A 21,527-nucleotide genomic window follows, 5' to 3' on the forward strand; every position below is an offset into this window, starting at 1 on the left:
GGTTCTCTGAGAGCACCACCAGGGGGAGCCCGGACCCCTCCTAGCGCCTTCCCAGCCCTCCCGCACAGCCTTGCAAGCAAAAGTTTTTCTTAAACTAACAATGCCAGTGTAAGGAGGTGCTCGCGCCTGATTGGACGGGGGAATTTTGCAGGTTTGATTCCTTGATTGGACAAGAGGTGTTAGGGGTGGGGAGAGAGCTGATGGTGGGGGATCCCGCACCCTCCCCCGTCAGTCTGGCCGGCTCAGTCCTCCAGTAGGCTCGGCTGTAGCTCGCAATGTGACACCAGGACGAACACGCACTCGCGCGCTCTCCCCGGCTCGCACTCCCTCGCCTGCTCTCTCACACACGCACGCACACACCCACCTCTCCCATAAACACACACACACACATGCACACCCACACCCACGCGCGCCCGCACCGCCCCACGCGCGCACAATCCCGCCCACGCCCACGCCGCGCTCCGGGGAGTCCGGTCCCAGCCAGAGCGCGAAAGGATACGGAGAAGCCACCGGCGGGGAGCGCAGCGGCACCCCGAGACGCGGTGCCCTCCCCCCGCGGCCGCCTCGGCTCGGGCTCGGCCTGGGGACCGCCGGCCGGCGATGGCCCTGGACTGCCTGCTGCTGCTCCTCCTGGCATCCGCAGTGGCCGCGATGGAAGGTAACGTACCCACCGCGGAGCAAGTTGGCGGCTGTATCCCCGGGGCTTCTGTGGCTGCTACGCGTCGCCTGCTTCCCGCGACCCGAGAGCCAGGTTGTTGGGGAGCATCGGCCGCGGCCGAGCGCGGGGCTGGGGCGGCACCCACCCGCGCGCCCCCGGCTGGCTTTCGGCGCCCGCAGCTGGTTCGCGGAGCCCTCTGGTTCCCGCGCCCGGGCGCTCCTTAGCAGCCCCGGTCTCCCGCAGCTCGGCTCAGAGAGCACGGAGCCCGCTGCATTGCGGTGTAGGCTCCTTAGCTCCGGCGGAGACCGGCGTTGGGGAGGAAGGGGCGCCTCGGGCCGTCCGGCCCCTGGAGTACGGGCGTCAGTCTGCTCGCTTCCTATCCCGGGCAAGGATGCTCTTAGGTAGCCGCGCGCTACCTCTCCTTTTCCTCCGCTCGGGATCCGCGGGCTCCAGGACTCGGCCCGGCGGGCTAGCGCTGCGCGCCGGGACCGGAGAAGCTCTGCCCCGGTACCTCGCAAGTGGCTGCCGAATGAGAGGAGCTGAGTTCATTGGCCCGACCCTCGGGGGACAGCTGGTGGTACCGGAGCCTGCGGGCTGCATCTTTCCCGGGTCGGTCGGGGCGGGGTGGACACGTTTGTCGCCTCTTGCTCCTGAAAACGGGGGTGGGGTGGGGTGCGTGATCAGTTGTGACGAAACTCGCCCAGTATCCCTCCGGCCTGGGAAGGTAGCCGACGCGCAGCGACTCTCTCCCTGCTACTTCAGCCTCGGCTGTGCCTCTGCCGCTGTGGCCCGGAAAGCGCGCTCCGCGGGCACAGCGCCTGGCGCAGCAGGGAGACCCGCGCTCGGCGGCGCCCGCGAATCCCTGTGGGAAATCCCTGCCCCTCTCCCGCCTCCCGCCCCCTTCCCCCGCCCCCTTCCCCGAAGCAGAGCGGCGGCCGCAGCCCCCTCCCGAAACGCAGCCGGCCTAGAGCGGAGTTTAGTGTCGGGATGGAAGCAATTCTTGGGGGAGATACGCGCCTCAGCCCCGCAGCCCCGGTGTCCGGCGTGGGTGAAACGCCACCGAGGGACTCTGCACGCAGCCCCCGGCGCCCGCGTCGCCTTCCGAGCTGGGAGCTCGCTCCGCTGGGCCGCCCAGGTCCTCGTCCAACTGCTACTGGTTGCCCAGCGGAACCCGCCGCCCGGCCCCAAACCCCGTGGTTCAGCGCCCCGACCCCTCCGGAAAGTGCTGCCCTTCTCGAAGCGAAGCTGGGACCTTGTGGCCCCGAGGCGGGGCTAAGATTACTCGGCCTGGTAGCGAAGACCACCATATCCCGCGTTCGTTCTGGTGGCGGCGCGGGGGTGCGGCGATTAATGCCTAGAAAGCTCGCTTTTGCTTTCCTGAAGGTAGCTTTTTGTCTGCCCTCCGCCTGCCGCTGCCCTCTCTGGCTGCTGGGTCTTTGTGCCGAGGGGGTTGCTTTGGGGAACGTACAGGGACTGGAACGTTGGGGAGCGAGATCAACACCCCGCAGAAGGGATGCTTGGATTTGGCTTACTGAGAGGCAAGCGCGGGAGCGGTTGAATTAGGACAAGCCAGGCGAGGCACACCTCCAAACCAGTCGGGACGACCTGGGAGAGCGGGCATTTGCAATGGGCGAGGCCACACAGGACTTTCTAACGCTGGGACGGAGCGTCCTGCCCGCCGATCTTCGCGCCCCTTGGAGAGTCAGCGGCTCGGTCTCGGAGAGCAGATAGGTGCCTACTTGGGGAGCCTGGTCTCGGCGTTGGGTCTCCATCATTGAAGGAGGGCATATGCATTCGAGCGAAATTGGAGAGCAAATGTGTGGGAACTCACTGGGCGTCTGGCGGCGCGCGGTTTCTACCCTAGACCCCCTCTTGGCTAGCCCTCTCTATCTGCTGGGCTGGAGAGGCCCCAGGGAGGGTGCCGTGGTGCGGGCGCCCAGCCGCGCGCGTACCGGTCCTGTCACCCAGGTCGTCCGGAGCCCTTCCCTCCTCGCAGCCCGGAAACTTTACCGTTAGCCTAGCCAGAAGAGCCCGGCTTTCTGGGCTGAACGTCTGTCTCTCCAGTAAGGGTTAAAAGAAATGCCACGTTCAGCAGAATATTAAAGCAGCCCTGGCGTCCCTGCTCGGTGCACAGGGATAGTACACACCATTCACTCCTTCCTCTCCCCGATGAATACAAGCAGGCTCATTTTCTCCTCCTCACACGCGAAGCTGCCTTCCCGCCTGCCTGGCTGGGCTGGGGCCAGCGTCATTCGGTTTGCGATGAGTAAGGAATAATTATCAGAAAAGTGGATCAATGAGCTGCCTACACAGAGAGCAGATCCCTCTCACACTGCCGTGGCCAGGCGGCGCCTCCCCTTGCTGGTTTGGCCACTTTTGTGTCTGTCTGTCTTCTTTCTCTCGTGGGTCTCTGTTGGAATTTCAGTGGGCCCTTGTCACCCAGGGCAAGCAGCTCCAAGAGCAGTCAGGTCCTCAGCCCAGGCCAGGGCAGGGACAGAGGGATAACGGCAGCCGTGGACCAGGTGGTGGGGACACTTAGCCAGAAGCCGGCGGGGCCCTAGGAGACCCTCTGCCTGGGTGGAAGGAGGGAAGGGGCTGGCTGACCTGGGGAGTGAAAGGCCCACACTGAAGGAGACGGCCCCTTCCCTCTTCCCTTCCCTCCCCGCTTACAGCCCGCTCTGCTGTGTGGGGAGAGAGATGGCATGCAGGGCAGAGGCACGGGCTTTTAAAGGCTATTTTCAGAGGGGAGCAGGCAGGCTGGGAGGCAGGGACGCTGACATACTCTGGACTTCTATACACAGAACCAGGGCTCTTTTCTCTGTCTCCAGAAAAACAACTGCCTCTTCAAGTCCATGTCTTTTCACACTGGGCCTGAGAGCTTGTTGAGAACAGGCTGCTGGTGTCTGCAAGCTGCATTCTCTGAGCTGCCCTTTGGCCCATACCCTTTGTGTCGGGGTCTGGAGACCTGGGCTTCTCTTGAGGTGCCTCTCAGGTGTTGGGCTGGTCGCAGACAGTTCTCCCTCAGAGTGGAGTATTCCTGAGCTAAGAGTATTAGCCCTTCTGGGAGGCAGTGCCCTGGAATCACTGGCAGCTCATAGCATCCTCCCAGCCCGAGCACTCATGGGCGTCCACGAATGACCCTAGACATGCAGGTGGCCTCCGTGTTCTACACTCGCTGACCAGAGCACTCCTGGGAGAACTGCTCTTTGATGTGGCCCAGAGTGAAATCCTGGACTTGCCACCCTTGTACGTGCACACGTTTGATTTGGTGGTAGGGCTTAACAAATAAGTGAGTTCTCGAAGGAATGGCTGATGTATGAATACATACACCCCTGAGTTACTGCACCCCTTTGTGGGGTACCCCACCTTGACATGCAATGGCACTGAATCTCACCGTTCACAGTGTGTGGTGAAAAACCCCAAGCTCAGCCTGTGTGCCTACAACAGACCACCAGGCCAGGGGGTAATTGGCAGTTTCTGCATTTTCTGTTAATATTCATTTGCTACATGTGCCTCTGTTTTGGGTGTCCATGAGCGTGCATGAGCCGGCAAGCGGTAGCAGGCGGCAAAGATTGAAAAAAATGTCTGGGAGAGAAAAGTAAATTTGAGAGAATTCTATCCATTAGTTGATTATATTTTCTGTGTGTTATGAAACAGTTACCATTACTCAGTGTTTGTGGAGGGACCCCAAAGCCAGTGAGTGGAATGCTGGCGAGGAAAGGTAACACAGCCCTAGGCCATTGCTTGAGAAAAGTCTTGGCAGTGTAGACAGCTACAGAGGTAGGACGCAGACCTGAACCTTCTGGGTTGGTAAAGCAGAGCTGCCAGTAGCTGGTGATGCCCACCCATTCCAGCCTTAGAAGTTGGACAGGTAACATACGTTATGAGGATATCCCTGTACTGGTTTAAAAATAAAGATGCTATTAAAGTCAAAGATGCTTTCATATTATTAAACTAAAACAATCATCTTAGCTAATCTTCAAGAGTTCTTAGAAACCCTAAGGTTCAGGAGTGTAGGGTTTCCAGCGTGGGCAAAGGGTGGAGGCAGTTTTGGAAGTCAGTCATCTCAGGCAGGGATATTTAGGCTTTAGGCAGCCTCATGGCACCTGGGCAACTTGCTATAGACTCCTGGACTCTTCCCACAAAAGTTCAGCAGGTCTGGATAGATCCTGAAAGTCTGCCTCCCAGAAGATCCTGTTGTAGGTGCTTCCTGAAATTCTGCCCAGGGGAATGGTTCTAAAATAGGCTGCGGTCACAAATCCTGGGCAGGTCTTGCTCCACTCTGCACTTACTGAATGGCCTGGGATCTTCATTTTTAATAAAGGGCCCCAGTGATTCAGATGCAGGCAGTCTGGCACCGGTCTATTTGGGAACTGCTGATAATAGCTGACACTTAACGCTAGGTGCTTTACATAAATTAATTCACTTAATCTTTAGACAACCCTATCAGGTAGGTATTATTATTAACCCTCCTCTCCCATTTTTCAGATGAGAAGACTGAGGTACAGGGTGGTTCAGTAATTTGATAAGGCCACATAGCGAGTGAGGGGCTTGCACTGGAACCTAGGCAGTCAGGTTCTGGGGTTTGTGTTCTTAACCACTCCACCTCACTGCATCACTTTTGTAGGCTTTGCATGAAGAAAGGTTCAGATCCACCTGAATCCATGGGCGGGAAGAATTCTAACGCTGATTCAGCCATTGGCCGTTGGGTACTCCATTGATTACTGGGGACTCCATGTTTTCTTGGTCATGGGAGAAGAGATGAGTGAAAGTTTCGGATAATCCCAGCACTTCAGCTGAAGCACCAGATTCCTACCCCTTCTTTCCCACCTCCCACTCTATTCCCATCCTGTGCACAGGCAGACGCAGGGCTAGGGACCTGTACCGTGGTGAGGCTTCTGATAAGGAATCTAGTAGAAAGACTGGGAGCATCTTTGTTCCTGGCCGCTCTCCCAAGGAAGAAATGATTCCGGACAAAGGTCCCTAAAGGAGGTGGGCCTGGGCACCCTATGCATCCTGGGGGCAGTGGAGGGAGCACACTGGATCCTTACCTGTTCCACCCCCCCTCACTAATAGTCTAGAGCACATCCCTGTACCTGGATTCTAGGAGTCCACATTCCTTGGAAGAGCTGCCTTTATGTCTCCCTCTTCTGCATTAACCACTTAAGCAGCCTGAATATTTCCATCAGATTTCCATGTCACCAAAGGTGGTGGAGAAACAGCATTGGATGCCTGCCCTTCTGAGGAAATTGCTATAATAATAAAGTAACGCCCTGGGAGAGATTCCATATTTAAAAGCACAATTTTGCATGAGAAATTTCTCAGCCCCTTCTGTGGATTGCATTTCAATTGCAACAATAGTCAGGGTCCCCAGGTGTGTGTTTGTGCTCAGAAGGGAGGAATTGAGTGGCCAGGTCAGGGCCACCTGCTCCATCAAAGGCCCTCAAGCCTGACGTCTGAGTCACCTCACTGGCTTTTGTTGATCACTCCTCTGGGGGTTAGAGAGATGGGAACACACTGTGCAGGGAGGCCTGGAGGGTGGTGGGCTTCATTCTTCTTTGCTAATGGAACACTGCTTTCCATCTGACCTAAGACACAGGAAGCAACCGGATGTACAGTTTGCTCTCTCCCTCCCTGTGCCCCAGTTTCCTCATCGTTGAAAGGCTAACGGAGGGGCCGTTATGATGGAGAGGGTAGCAGGGGCTTGGGTTGGGCGCAAACCCCAAGATAGAAGCAGTGGTAGAAGTAGGAGGTTTGGGGGTGACAGCTGTGGGTAAAATGCAGTCTGGGGCATGGCGACCCCCTGACTAGTTGTGGGTGAGGTGTGGATCCTCTTAGGCTGGCAGGGTTTCTGCAGCAGCACCTCAGAGATGAGTGAGGGTGAGCTGGGCCGACGTTAAGAAGGGTCTTAGCCTGGTGCGCTCCACGAGGAGACCTTGCTCCCGGGACCTCTTATTGCCGACCTGGTCCAGCACTGGGGCCACAGTCTTCCCTGGTCTCACGCAGAATCATCCGCCAGGTGTCTCTCGGTGCAGCTGGCTTTTACGTTTGCCACTAACTTTGTGAAAGAGAAGGTTTCACTTCCACAGCCTAGGAAGGATATCTTACCCACCTGTTCCCTCATTCCCCGGGCAGCATGGGAGCCGAAAATCTGGGGCCCTTCACGACGTCATAACGACCCCCATAATGGGGTCTTCAAGATGCTCATCTGCTAGAGAGGCTGAAAAAGTGATGAAAAAGGCCGTCTCCCACTCTGCCCCCAGCAGAGGTGTTCCTCCAGGGCAGGGAAACCCCAGCGCCTGCAGACAAACCATTAGCAGCTTCTGAAGGAGGCTGCTCTGTCCCCTCATGGAAGGTTCCCAGAATTCTCTGGAGCAGATCTGGGCCAACGTGGAAACATATAGGAAATTTCCTGAGAATTACCAGGACTCGTTTCTGCCCACACGTTGCACCTGAGGCCCGGGTCTCTCCTCTCGTCCCTCCCCGTTTCCTGGCAGCAAGTGACAAAATGACTGATTTGAATTTAACCTCCTTGTTCTGCTTCTCCATCCCCCCAGTGGAGGTGATAATGAACAGAGAAATGGGCAGAGGCAGGTGGCCAGGAGGGGAGGGGCAAGTGAGGGAACAGGGACCCCAGGCTGCAGCCTAGCACTAGCTTCTGAAGTCCCTGGGACTGATCCTGGGGCCGCTTCAGCTCGTGGGGGCCAACAGGGAGTCAGGCTTGTTCCCGGGGCCCCGACATGTCAGGAGAAGGACTGGAGACAAGTTGTAGGGAAGGGAAGAGACTTTGCAGAGATCTTACAGCCTAGCAGCACTAGAGCCAGGACTAGACTAAGCTTCTCTTGGCCCATTTACCATGTGCTGATCCCATACCCTTAATATCCAAGCATGTGTTCTCCCATTTTGCAGGTGAGGAAGCTGAGGCACTACTGGCACAAGAGCTAAGATTCAAAGCGAAGTCTTGACAAATTGAAGTTGGACAGCTCCTCAGCCTCTGCCTCCCAGTTCAGTGCCTTTTCTACTGAACATTGCTTACTCATGAATGAAATCAGGGAGCACTTATTAAGCACCAGCTGTTTATTCACTGTTCTGCCAGGTGCTGTCAAAGGTACCAGACAATATCCTGGCCTCTGTGCCCAAGTCCCTGTGGCCAGGCTCCTGCTCTCTGGAACTGCCCCGCCTGTGCCCCCAGCTGGAGGAAGAGCTTTTTCCTTCTCCGTTTGCATTCTCCTGTTTGCACGTGGCCTTTCCCATGTTGTCCCACCAGTCAGACCCCCACTGTGGTCATTAGTGGTTTTCTTTCTGCCACGTGTCCGTCTGGCTCTTGTCTTTGATGTGTTGCTTAGACGGTGGTGGCTCGGCATCTGGACCGGGCTCGTGATGGTGGGGGTGTGTGGGGAGCAGGTTGCTGTGGGCCTCCTAGAGCTCCCACCACAGGCCCGCCTTCCAGAGGGAGGGCCAGTTGCCTGTGTTCTCCTTTGGGGACCGCCCTGACTTCTGCTGTGTGCACCCTGCCCTTCCCCGGGGCCATGTTACTCCCAGAGCTCTGGCAGCTCCTGTCCGTCGGGACAGGTGCAGACCCACAACATCAGGGGAGGACCCGGGGATTTAGCATCAGGTTTGAGTGTGGAAGGGCCTGTAGGAAGAGGGGAGAGAGAACCCCCCCAGCATCCTAGTGTCATTGGACAGTGCCCGGTCCCCCTGAGGCCGTGCCTGTGGACGGTGCTGAGCAGAAGGGCCCGCAATAAGGGCAGGCAGCTTCATCGACAGGGGCGGCAGAGAAAACGCCTTATCTGTGAGAGGCAGATGGGGCCTGCAGTTCATTATTCTGTTGTTTTCCTCTTGCTATTTTTTCAGTACGTCAAGGTGGGACCTTTGCCCTTGGCTTTCTCATTGATGCTGAGGCTTGAGCTGTGTGGTGAGCTTGGAAGGGGGAGAAAGAAGGGAGGACCCTCGCTCAGGAGGGCTGGGAAAGGAGCCCAAAGAGGGATGCTCTCAGGCCCTTTGGCAATGCATCGAAGTGGTCTGGATGCATTGGGGATGGGGTGGAGCGCAGGTTGTAAGCTTCAGGGCAAGGAAGAGGGTCTTAGTATCAGACCATCCACGGAGCTGTAGGTGGGTGCCCAGGGGCCTGTGTTGGGCACTGGTCAGACCGTACTTTGGGTGTCAGACCACACTGTGCTACTTAGGTTTACCCTGGCTGGGGCATGTGTGAGTCTCTTCTAGCACCTTCAGGACTGATGCGAGACCCTTCACAGTCTGGGTCCCCCTTTCCCCCACTCTGGTCCTGCCAGCAGCACCTTCTGCTGCTCCATCGTCCCCTGCTCCACACGGGCACAGACGCACACACGCTGCACAGGTACACACCCCCCGGGCATCCCCTTTTCTTTTTCACCATCTGTGCAGGGGCCCGACTGAGTGTTCTGTTGCCACGTGCCTCCGGGTCTGCACCTGCTTGCTCTGCCTGTGTTGCATTTGTCACTGATCTTTCCTTGGCTAGCTCTAACTTAGTCTTTAGAATTTGCTATAGTGGTTGCCTCCTCTTGGAAGCCTTCCTCCTAGCCCCAGGCTGGACTAAGTGGCCTGCTGGTCCCCACCACAGCTGCTTCTGCCTCCGTCTGTGGGAGCACAGTCCACACTGGTCTGTAATTGCATGTTTATTTCACTGGAGACTCCACAGCTCTGTGAGCCCTTGAAGGGTGGGGCTCTGTCTTAATTGTCATGGTATCCCCAGCATGTGACATATAGGTAGCGGCAATATGTATGTTGTATTAATGAATACAAAGAAAGAAAAGGTCAGTAGAACACACAAAAACCTGAAATCATGTCTTCTGTGGTAGTTTAAAACATGTCTGCAAATTTTTTGATATTCTTTTCATCAAAATATGAAACCTAGCTCTTCTCCATTTAAATATGGGTTGGCCTTCTGCTCACTCTGATGAACAGAACATGGTAGAAGTGATCTTGCCTAACTTTGGAGGTGAGATCAGAGAAGATACTACAGCTTCTGCCTGGCTCTCTCTCACAAGGGATGTGAGACCTTGTGACCCTGCCACCATATTGTGAGGAAGCCCGAGCAACTTGGAGAGACCACGTGGAGATGTTCTAGCCACAGCCCTAGCTTCAATCCCAGCCCACTGCCAGCACCAAATGCCAGACATCTGAGTGAGTGAGTCTTCAGATGGCTGCAGCCTCCATCTTTCCAGCCATGTCTGCTGACTCTAAGTGGGAAGAGACAGGATTTCCTCCCTGAGCCCTGTTCAAATTATAGATTTGTGAACAAAATAAATCTTGTCATAGTTGAAAACCACTAGGTTTTGGATTGGTCTGTTATGTAGCAATTGATAACCAGAATATCCTAGGAGAAATAGTAGAAGTAAAATGGTTTAGAGAAGATTAGAGAGGACTTAAGGAGAGGCTGGGGAGAGGGAAGAGAAATGGTATCTCATTCATTCAACATCTAACAAATATTTGTCAACCTCCTACTGTGTGCCAGGCAGCATGTGCAAAACAGGGAGTGGTGGAAAGGGAGCTCAGACTTTGGGAGCATCTTAGTGGTAGGACAGACAGTTATTAAGAAGACAAATAATGTAGAACATAATTTTAGGAAAGTACTATAAATGGAGTAAACAGGGTGATGTGATTGAGGATGATGGGTGCAGGCTTGGGCACCTGAAAATGAGGGGAGAATGTGGGGAAGGGAACACCTCTCTCTGTGAATACATGAAGGGTCATTTTGCCAAGCAGGCTTAGCTTTGCTCAGCATGGGAGATGGATTTTGGCATGATGATTAAATTCTTTCCAGACAAACTGAACCAAGTTGGGATAGGCTGCCTTGAGGGATGATACAGCCCCATTCCGGGGTATCCAAGGAGGGCTGAGTCACTGCCAGAGGTGAGAGCCCAAATTCTACAAAAGGCAAATGGGGAGTGGGAACAGAGGGGCAGAACTGACAGCTTGGCCTGGGAGCCATCAGGTTCATGAATACTCATACAGAGCACATTTATTGAGCATCTACATGAGAAACTTTGTACTTGAAGCTGAAAACATGAAGGTCAGGAAGACACAGGCTTTCCTTCCAGGAGCTCACCGATTAACAGACTGGTGGGGGAGACAGAGCCATGCAAACTACAAGCTGTAACAGGATGTATGATGGCACATGCTAGCTGTGGGGTATAACAGTTACACATCAGCTGCTAGGAGAAACCAAAGGAGAGGGTCGTACTTCCAGTGGGAAGGATTTGAAGCAAGAGTGTGTGTGCAAGAGAGAGAAACAGAGATAGAGACATGGGGAAAGCTCCTTGGAGGGTGGGTAGAAATTTGTCAGACAGAGATAGGAGTGGGTTGGGGTGAGAAACCAAGACTGATAGTCATTCCTATTCTCTGTCTTATGAAGGTGGACTTCAGGAGCTCTCCATGAAGGGCTTTACCTATTTTATTAGCCATATCTTTGGTTGTAGGGACAGATGTACAGCTCAAGCTGGAGAAAAGCAAAGGGTAAGGAGTGATTACTGGCCCTTGTTGTTCCTGGACAGTTTGGGCCTTAGGTTGTGATTATATTTGGGGCACCAAGGCTGTCTTAGGACTCAGTCTCCCTTTCTTCATCCCTTAGCATTGTGTCTGTGTCAACCCAGGTCCTGGCAGAAAACCCGTGGCATTCTCAAAGGGTTAATAGAGGAGAGTTTAGTGAAGAGACACTTTCCAGAGGTATGAACAGGGTTAAGGGAACCAAAAAGTGTGGGATGCACCCAGGATCTGGCAATAGTGGGAAGCCATAGCTCCCCAAGGCCAGAAAGGGGAAGGGGAGGGACTGGTGCCACCAGGACCTGGCAAGAGCTGTACTTGGAGAGGGCTCCCTGATGGGAGCTGTAGATGTAGATAGAGGAATGCAGCTGCTGCCCAAACCGTGCATGGGGATGGGGGAGGGGCATCATATTCTCTGAACTCTTTCTCCTCCACTATTTCATCACCTGCCAGTACCTCCTGTTGGGTGAACCCAACAGGAAGGCGGTGGACATGGAAACCTCGTCCATGGAAGTCAGTCTCCTGAGGCTCAGAAGAGGGCAAAGAAATCGGTCTGGAGGGACAACGGAGAATAATCAGCCCAGTCATTTACGTTGACTTCATCCCCCAGCAGTCTCTCCTGCCAGATAGGTCATGTGGCCAGTGACAGCTCAAACTCACATCCTCTTGAAATTTCATCAGAGAGAGGAATTCTCACTCCCAGTGGCTCCAGCAAAAGCCCTGGAAATTTTGTCTCCTTGGTTCCCTTGGGTTCTAAGCCTCTCCATGAGCCAGGCTCTGCCACCAGCATGTTGAAATGCACTCATCGGCCAGGCTTGGGATGCATGACTACCCATCCCCAGAGCTGGGAGAGGGGGGTGAGAGTTAGCCCAGACCCACCTGAACAACCAGGCCTGAGATGGGGGATGGCTGACTCTCCACAGAAATATCAGGATGCTGTTACCGGAAGAAGCAGGAGTGGGTGCTGGACAGGGCAACAGTCTTCCACACCCATTCAACCTTCCTGCATCACTGGAACATTACAGAGGGCTAGTGTGCAGGAAAGGAAAGAACATGGACTTTGGGGGCAGCAGTAGGAGGCTGCGGCTGTGATGGTCCTGGATGAAGATGTGGGAAAAGCAGGGGAAAGTGAAGGTGATAGAAAAGTGAAAATCCAGGAAGGGAGACCTAGAGATGGTTGGGCAAACAGCTTCTTTCTTGAGAAAGATATTTTCTATATTCCTGACCAGCATGATCAAACTCAAAGTGATGAACAGCAAGACAGCAGGGGTGTTTGGCTGAAGGCAAAATGATTTTAAGACTAGGGCATCTCAGCTAGACTCTGAAAAAGGGAGGGTTCCTATTTGGGACAAGATGAAAAAACAATGAGTGAGGGGCTATGCTTCTCACTGTAACTCTCTCCAACACAGGTACCACAACATCTTAACCTAACCATTGCATTTAAATTGGATGCTCAGAGGAGAACAAGAATGAAAGAAATGCAAACTCATAGGTACAATGAGATGGCTTATTTCCTCTTATTGTCCCCCATTCTCAATCATGGCTTAGTCTCACGAGGAATTTCCATTGTGTGTCAGCAGAATATTTAGTCGGTTTTGTATGTACTTTTTGTCTAGGTTTTGAGACTTGTATAAAGATGGCAGGTCTTCAATGTCCTTTGCAGACTTCTTTCTTCACACCTTAGATGTCTCTTTCTCTTTTGAGAGAGAGGCATCTAAAATCTGCTAAAGTTCATCAGAGGAAGACTCCATTTGCCCTTTCAAGTTCCCTGCTCTTGGCTCCAACTTTCCTCTACTCCCAGCCAAGCAGAAAAGAACAATTTTTTTTTTTAACACAGTAACACAATGCTGCTGTTCTGCATGAAAACCCGTGGTTTTCTTTTTCTAATCAGAAGAAAGTTATTTTCCTTTCCCTCACCTGACTAACTTGTTTAAAGCATCCCCTCCCCACCCTTGTCTGATATCTTGCTGCTAAGTATTTGCCAATTCATTTGCATCTCAATAGTTCCTTAGCAACTATCATACCCTCAGGATTAGGTACAAAGCTGCTCTCTGACACAGACTGCTGGGGCTACATCGCCCTCTTTTATGGTACCTGAGTTACCAAACCGAACCCTGCCCAGACACAAGGCACACTCACTGACAACATCACACAGGTTCTGAATTACGATGCGGTTCCTCCTTACCCTATCTGAGCATGCAGACTTCTTAGAAGACCCTTGTTTTTGAAATGCTCCCAATAGCCTATTGGTGCCTGCAAACTGCCCTCTGATAATACATCTTCAGGAAGAGAATCACAGATCTCAGCATTGGAGGTGAGTCCTGTCTTCAGATGGGCAGTGGATTTGGTCCATTTTATAGATCTGGCAGCTGAGGCTTAGGGAGGTGAAATGGCAAGGTGGGGCAGGTACCGTGACATGCCGAGGTAGGATGGGAGCTCAGGGCTCTGCTGTTTCCTAGTGCTTGCTCCACTCACATGCATCCTGATAAGAGTGACTTCCATCTGCCAACTATTGTGAATTTCAGGAATAGACTTAAAGAAAGGTGTTTTTGTTTTTAAACATAGGTATGCTACTCTTCTTCTGAGATCCTAGGAGATTTCTCTTCTCACCTATCCAGAGAGAGTAATTGCCCAAATGAATATGCCAAATATGTACATCGCCTCGTTTCTCTGCTCTTGGTGGTTGGTATTCTTTCCATCCTTGGGCTTGTAGCTGTGGGTAGCACTGGAGGAGTGAGGGGAAGCCCGGTGTGTGCGTGTGTCTGTGAGTGTGTGCGCTTGTGTGTGTATTTATGCAGATGGTGAGGATAGACAGTGGCACAGAGACTGGTTAGGAAATTAGAATATTCCGCCCAGAGTAGGTGGTGCTACTTTTGTAGCAGCACCAGGCCTCCACCACCAGGGCTCACTGACATGCAACAGCTGGCAAAGGGAAGACGCTATTCAGAAAAGGACAATAAGAACAAAGCTCGTTCTACGGTAGGGCTGACCTTCGCGACTCCCACTTCACGTTGTTATTAAATATCCAGAAGGGACTGAAAGAACAATTATAGTATTGTCATAACGTATAAGTGCACGAAGCAAGCCTTGCGCAGGGAGGCTGGGACTCGGCTGAGCTTGACAAAGCAGGGGACTCAGCGACAGCGCTTAATTTCTTCTCACTTGGAGGTTGTTTTCATTGTTTCACACTGGCGGAAAACCACCAACGTGCTGCATGCGGTTCTACCATCAGGAGCTCCGGAAGCACAGGCGTCCATAGGAGAGGGGTGGAAATCCTTGGATTTGTACTTGGCTCCCTGTAGAACTCCATGTGGAGCCCTGATTGTAGCCGTCCTGATGGCCTGGGCTTCAATGGGTGCTGGCCGCTGGGGTTCTAGTGACAGTTTGCTGAGTTGAGTTGGTTTAAAGGCTTTCATAGGATGGAGAGTGAGTGACTGGCTTTGCCGTGACGGGGCGTCCTGTAAAGAAGGATCACAGGGGCTCATGTGGTCACTCCCTCCTTCACACATCCTCCGGCTCATGACGCCACCTCACTGTGGTAAGGATGGGGACCCATATCACAGGGGCAATGATCAGGTGGGAGTTGCACATGTGCACTGGGGGCTTGCTCTGCGGTGTCACAGCTCTCTCCGTTCTGCATCTAAACCAGTGTCTCTCAACCTTATTCTCATTGCCCCTCACCCCACCCCCCCACCTCCCAGGAGTCTTTGTAGACATTTTTCCTGACCACCCCCTACCACACCCTATGAAATATTAATATCTGGATATACTGTACATCTCTTTATGGACAGAGGCCCTTTGGGGCCACAAACCATTGTAATATCTAAGATTTTTCACTCCCCACCTTCCCCCAAGAATCACCTTTCACCCCTGTGCAGAAAGCATGATCTAAATGAAATAAGTCCGGCAGCAAATTAGCCAGCCCCCCGCTGAGTTAATGCACAGCTTGGCATCTTCTGTTTTTCCGTATAAGTTTTGCTAAGAGTGGCACCGGCTGGTTGAAAGGATGTCTACCTTAGCTGGTCCAGGATGTCCCCTGCAGGCTGGTATTAACCTTTAGTTGTCAGGTCCTGGGGTGGTCCGGGGAGTGGTGTCCATTGGAGGCCTGGGGCACCAGAAGCCTTGGGCAGTGGTGATTTACCAGTAAGTGCATAAGGATTTCAGTATTTGAACAAGCATGGCTGTGCCAGCCCATACTTAGTCAATGTCAGTCCTGAGTTCCCCAGATTTGGAAATAGTTTCTTGAGCCTGGGTCCATTTTTTAAATAAATAAGCTTTCTTGAGGTATACTTTCCATACAGTAACGTTCACCAAGTTTAACTGTACAATTCCATGAGACTTGACCAACGAATGTGGGTGTGTAGCCCCCATACAAACATGATACAGAACGTTTTCATCACTCCCATGTCCCTTTGCTGCCACCCCCTGCCTCTATCCCTCTCCCCTTGACGTTTGGCAACCACTGATCTGATTTCTGCCTCTACGGTTTTGCCTTTTCTAGAAGTTCGTACAAATAGAATCACAGAGCATGTAGTCTTTCTGTTTGGCTTCTTTCACTCAGCACAATGCATTTCAGATTCATCCATGTCGTCCCACAACTGTGGCTCCTTCCTTTTATTGCTGAGTGGTGCTCCGTTGCATGGACATACATACGTGGTTTATCCATTCAACAGTTGATGGCCATTTCCTTCTAGTTTCTAGTTTGGGGCTTTCATGAATAAAGCTACTGTGAACATTTGAGTTACGTTTCTTCGTGAAGACACAGAACGAAAAATAGGTGTTTCTTAGGTCTTGGGTAAATACCTAAGAGTGGCGTTGCTGGATAATACGGTTAGTGTGAAGGTGTCTTTATGAGAGACTGCCGATTTGTTTTTCAAACATTTTGCATTCCCGTCAGCTGTGTGTGAGAGTCCCTGTGGCCCCACATCCTCACCAGCAATTGTTATCTTCAGCCTTTTTAGTTTTAGCCGTTCTGGGGTGTGTAAGGGCATCCCATGGTTTTCATCTGCATTAACAGTGATGCGCTTACCATGGGCTGCTTAGCCATTCATACACAGTCTTTGATGAAATGGATGTTCAGATCTTTTGTCCTTTTTTTTTTTTTTTTTTTTTCTGTAATTGGATTGTCTGTTCTGGGTCCATTTCCACTTGTACGGTTGTTTGGAGGTAACAGGGAAACCTCACCCCCGCTCCTGCCTGTCTGTTGGGGTTGCTGTGTTGTGCTGAGAAGACCGTAGGTTGGTACCTGCTGGGTCTCATTCCTGGAGGTGGGGTAGGGATGGGGCATGATCTCCTCAACAAGGATGGTTGTCAGTTATCAGGTAAGAAGTGCATCCCCAGATCGGAGCCAGAACCTTGGAAAGTGGGCTCTTGCTGTGGGAATGTGTGAGCCTCCGCAGGAAGCCATAATTCAGGTGATCCAGCTTTGTGTCACCCTGTGTTTACCTCCCATGTGTTATCCCTAAGTTCCAAGCCTGTCTCCACCATACTCCTGGGTATGAAGGGAGGGCCTGTGCCCTGCCCCAGCCCAGCATTATGGGGGGAGCTGGGCCTCCATGGTGGTGGCAACAGAAATCAGGCAGAGATCCCCACACATCCTGCTTCTCCAGGTGGTCTTATTACAGGTATCTTTTGGTTTGCGGTTTCCTTCTTAAGGAGAAAGGTGATTCCTCTTCACGGGCTGCCCTATGAAGGTTGGTCTGGCACTGCTCGGGATGCCTGGTCTCAGGCTGGGCCCGTTTGATAGGGCGCCCAGGTGGCTTATCACCTTTCTGCTGCTCCGACTCCTGAGAGGTTTCCTAGCCCCACCAGTCTGTGCTGCATTGAAGCCGTGGAGAATGACTTTGGCTCATTTCTGAACTTCAGGTGACAGATGCAGGATTCCACAGGCTTCTCAACACCAGGGATGATGTAGGTGCTTCGACCGCCTTTGCGGTTATTTGCACGGTGATGATCAGTGATCATAGTAATCATGGGGGAGGTGACACGTAACAAGCATGTGGAGGCCTGCCGTGGTGTCATCAAGAATTGATGGGCTCAGCTGGGCCCTGCGTCACATCTCACAAGCACTTCTTGTGCCCACGAGCAAAGATGCAGCTGACTCTTCATCACTTCTGGCTCTGGGCAGGGCAGGGCATGCACCCTAGCCAGAATCCACCCTAACCCTAACCCGGACACAGAAGAGGTACTTGGTAAGTGATGGGTGCCTGGATGGATGGACTGGATCCCTATCACACTGCACAGGGTCACTCGGGGAGAAGCTGGCGCTGGGGCCACCATGGCATAAAACCAGGGACTCACATCAAACAAAACAACAGCAGCATAGGAAACCCAGATCCAACTGTAAAGACAAGACCAACACACCTGGAGCTGGATGGAGAGACCTGAAGATGGTTCAGACCAGGAGACACCATTGAAAGGACCTGTTTTATGGGGAAGCTTAGGGGTAAACTGTACCTTGAACATGTGGAGACGGAGAGTGGTGGGGCACGTGTCATGGGAGAAGTAGCAGAAGCAGAGGTATGGCAATGGGAAAGGAAAGGCAAGCACGTGGAATAGCAATACAGTCAAGTGAGTGCTCAGTGGCTCAGCCAGGTGGCCGGGGCTGTAGGAGGTCAGAGGACGGAGAGACGGAATGGCCAGGGTAGCCAGGATGGCTTCCTGAAGGAGGGGTACCCCTTGCACGAAATAGAGGGTTCTTGCTGGTAGAAGAGGCAGAGCATAAGATTCTCTTCCAGCGAAGCTTGCCCTGCCCTGGGCCAGAATCATCGGGGGTGGAGAACCTGCAGAGAAGCCTGTTTCTGTGACCTCTGCCCCTCTGTCTTGGATCTCCTGGCTCCGGAAAGCCCAGGAGGTGTTCCTGTGGGGCAGGGCTCAGCATCACTGTTGCATCCTGAGTCCCAGGGTGCAGCTGACACTGCCAACGTGGGTTCACCTAGAGGAAAGCAAGATGCTTTTTGCAATGGTCTGGAGCAGCTCTCACAGCTGTTTTCTCTGGTCTCACATTCGGGGTGTGGTGTGTGAGCCAGGGCCTGGGCTTTACCTGGGAGCTCGTCCAAAATGCAGAATCTCAGGCCCTGCCTCGCAATGACTGAATTCAGATCTGCCTCGATCAGGAGTCCCAGGCTCTAAAACTTTTGCATCAGGGACGTACCCTTTTTAAACAATTTAACAAACCTTTTTTGAGCATTTTTTTTTTTTTAAAAAGGAATTGCTCCAGATTAATGAAGACCAAAGAGACATGACAAGTAAATGTAACACATGCTCCTTTACTAGATCTTGTACTGGAAAAAATTTGTTCTAAAGGACAGTGTTTGGACAATTGACAATAAACACCCCCAATTAAGGGAAAGGGTCTCATTAGATGAAAGTATCGTCACAATGTTAAAATTTCCAAATTTAACAACTTGTGGTCAAGTAAGAGAATCTCCTTGTTCTCTTAATGTATGTACCCTGTTCTCAGAGGTCTTGGGGAGGAAAAGAAGCGAACAAGTGTGTGCATATCCTATAATAAATGTATACATAATACACAAATGTATATGTATATTCTCTTATACGCTAAAATATACTTGTAGAAAGAGAGAATAAAAAAGCAAATGTGGCAAAATGTGAAAAATTGGTGACTCAGGGTAAGGGTATGTGGTGTTTGTTTGGTTCTATTCACACAACTTTCTTGTGTGATTGCTATCATTTTGAAAATAAAAAGTTTTAAAAAATGCGTCGTGTTTAAAAGTTTGATGGATGTTACCCTCCAAAAATGGTGAACCAATTTATATTCTCACAACACCGTGGGAGGGTTGGTACAGCTGTTTGATGTAGCCATTTTTATTTGGCTATTTTCATGCCAGGGACTTTTTTTTTGGATGGGGTCATAGATCAGTTTTGACCTGGGGATATTTTGCTTTTTCCCAATTTATTATGAATATTTCTAAAAATAAAGAAAAATCATAGTGCAGCGAACAGCCATAGCTGGCCACCCAGATTCAAGAATTCTTAATATTTTACCCTGTTTATTTATCAGTATGCATTTTTCAGGGAAGGTTGGGAATTGAGGCACAGCAAAATTCAGTAACAGCCAGAGGTAAGTGATGGAGCCCACCACCATATCCTCTGTACCTGGTGCTTTATCTCCTGTCTCCCGGATTTTCCTGAATTGCTTCCTGAACAGATAGAATTGTTTTTTTTTTTTTGTTTGTTTGTTTTTTTCTGAAGCACTTTAGAAGAGTGTTGGCGTCAGATAAGCCTGAATTGGAACTCCATCTCTGACCTTGGGCTCCTTAACCTCTCTATACCTCAGTTTATTCATCTGATAAGTGGGGATGGCACTACTTACCTCTTCAGATTGTAGTAAAAGATAAATGGGATAACCTGCTTAGCCATTATTATTGTCATTTCTTCTGAATGTCTCTTTTCATTTAGCACAGACCTCCAGGCCATCTCCTCCAGGAAGGCTGATCCCCAAGTCTTTACCCTGCCTACCAAGACCTTGTCTAGACCTTATGTTGCTGGTGTGTGGTTCTGTCTTGTCTGCTCCAGTAGTCTCTGGAAAGTTGATACTCAGGCGTGTGTGCTGGGGTGACGCTTGGTAGCTAGACATCATGACCAGGAATCCCAGATCCTGGGCCTCCCATGTCACTAACCCCTGGCTGCGCAGGTCAGGGTGAAGTCCCCACAGCCCTAGCAGAGTGAGGAGAGGGCCTTTGGCCCACTGCTCCCTTTCCCACCCTGTCTCCAGATTCTTCTCACTAGGCCAGGATTTAAGTTTGTGGGGACAGGGAAGCACAGGGCTGGGGCTAGGGTCAGAGGACTGAGGCACGCAAAATTTAAGGGGGCACCCCAATACTCAGTAACCAAGATAAATATTTTAATGGAATATTAAAAAAAAAATCTTCAAACTCTAGCCTGTGGGCTGGCTGCCTGTTTTTGTAAACAGAAAATAGAGTTTTAAAATAAAGTTTGAGGGCCTCCATCTGCCCAAACGCCCCTCTGCGGCCCCAGGAACTCTCCTGCACTTGCTGTCCTCAATGTGGAATATCCATCAGACCCGCGACTCTAGAGTTTGCACAGCTCTTTCATGCCCTAAAGGCCGGACGCCCTGATGCTCTTAGCACCTGTGTCCCCAGGCCCATGGCCAGCGGGGCTCATGGCTCGGCTGGAGGAAACACTGGGCTGGAGGCGGATGTGTGTGGTGGGTTCACATGGTGCGGGTGGCACTGGTTTCCTTGTCGTGGTGGAGGGGTCCACATGGGGCCCCTCCTTGGCCTTAAGCAGAAAGAGTGCCTCCATGGCAGAGGTGCAGTGCTGGCGTCAGAAGACTGGCTGCCGTGATCTTGGAAAGTCACCTTGTCACCTATCTAACGGAGGTGATGGGGTCCAATCCCCTCCCCTCTGGGCTCTCCAGTAAGAGGTTGTTGAGTAGGAATTAGAGCTGCGGTGTGTGAGATGCTTTGTCCCAGAACTGGCCCTTGCTCTGGAGCTGTCAAGCCGCCTCTCCCGTAACGGTGAGTGCAGTTGATTCCGGTGGCTAAGTGGTCATCCCCATAGAGGATCCCCATAGGGGGGATCAAGTCTAAGACCCCACCACCCAGCCCAGAGTGGTGTTCAGCTCTGGGGTAACGAGATCAGAAGTCCCTGGCACCCTAAGAGTCTGACAGGCAGACAGCCGGGTGGGGGGTAAGGCGCCTTTGGTTTCCGACATTCGACCTGGCTCTGGTGTGTCCCTACTCCTGGGGACAATAATATGGTCCCCTGGGAGCCTTCCGCACAGCTGGCCTCTCCTCTCACAGGACTGTGTTTTAGGGTCAACAGGTAGCCTGGCTGGAAACGGAGTAGGGGTGGTAGATGGGAGCATATTTAATCTTCAGACGACCAAGGGATGATCGTTAGGGGCCAGCTTCTGAGCAGAGAGGGCTGTTTGAATAGGACAGAAATGGGTCTATACCTGGGGTACCAAACAGGAGAGGCGGCAGAGGTGAGCTCCTAACTGAACACAGAGAAATGGAAGGTGGGTGGGCAGAAACACCCCTCTGTTTTACCATTGCCATGATAAACTGGGGTTTTCCATTTGGTATGTGCCTCTCCCTTTCCCGTGCCTTGAGGTCTGGGGCCTCCTATTTGTGTGTTGGTGCCCTGCACAGGCGGCCAGCAGGCAGGATGCACGTCCCCCGGGAGGTGCAGTGGTACATGTTGGGTGGTCTCCGAGACCAGGTGCCTGTCTTCATTTGGCCACTCTCGACATGTGGCCTTGGACAGTCATCTCTGTAAAGTGGGAATGAATAATGCCCCCTCGTAGGGGCTTCTGTAGGGAGAAAGTGAGCTAACACAAGTCCGGTGCCTGTTGCAGTGC

At 52.2% G+C, this 21,527-nt stretch overlaps 1 protein-coding gene across 1 annotated transcript in view; it reads left to right on the plus strand.

The window, feature by feature from the left end:
* Window positions 1–227: 227 nt before the first annotated feature.
* The window catches only part of EPHB1 (EPH receptor B1), a 428,446-nt gene continuing 407,146 nt past the window's right edge, over window positions 228–21,527 (plus strand). Inside the window, exon 1 of the mRNA XM_065876076.1 lies at window positions 228–658. Within this exon, the coding sequence (XP_065732148.1) occupies window positions 601–658 (58 nt within the window). The 5' untranslated portion in view covers window positions 228–600. The remainder of the gene's footprint in view (window positions 659–21,527) is intronic.

This window comes from Phocoena phocoena, chromosome 4 (genome assembly GCF_963924675.1).
Source record: "Phocoena phocoena chromosome 4, mPhoPho1.1, whole genome shotgun sequence".
NCBI lineage: Eukaryota > Metazoa > Chordata > Mammalia > Artiodactyla > Phocoenidae > Phocoena > Phocoena phocoena.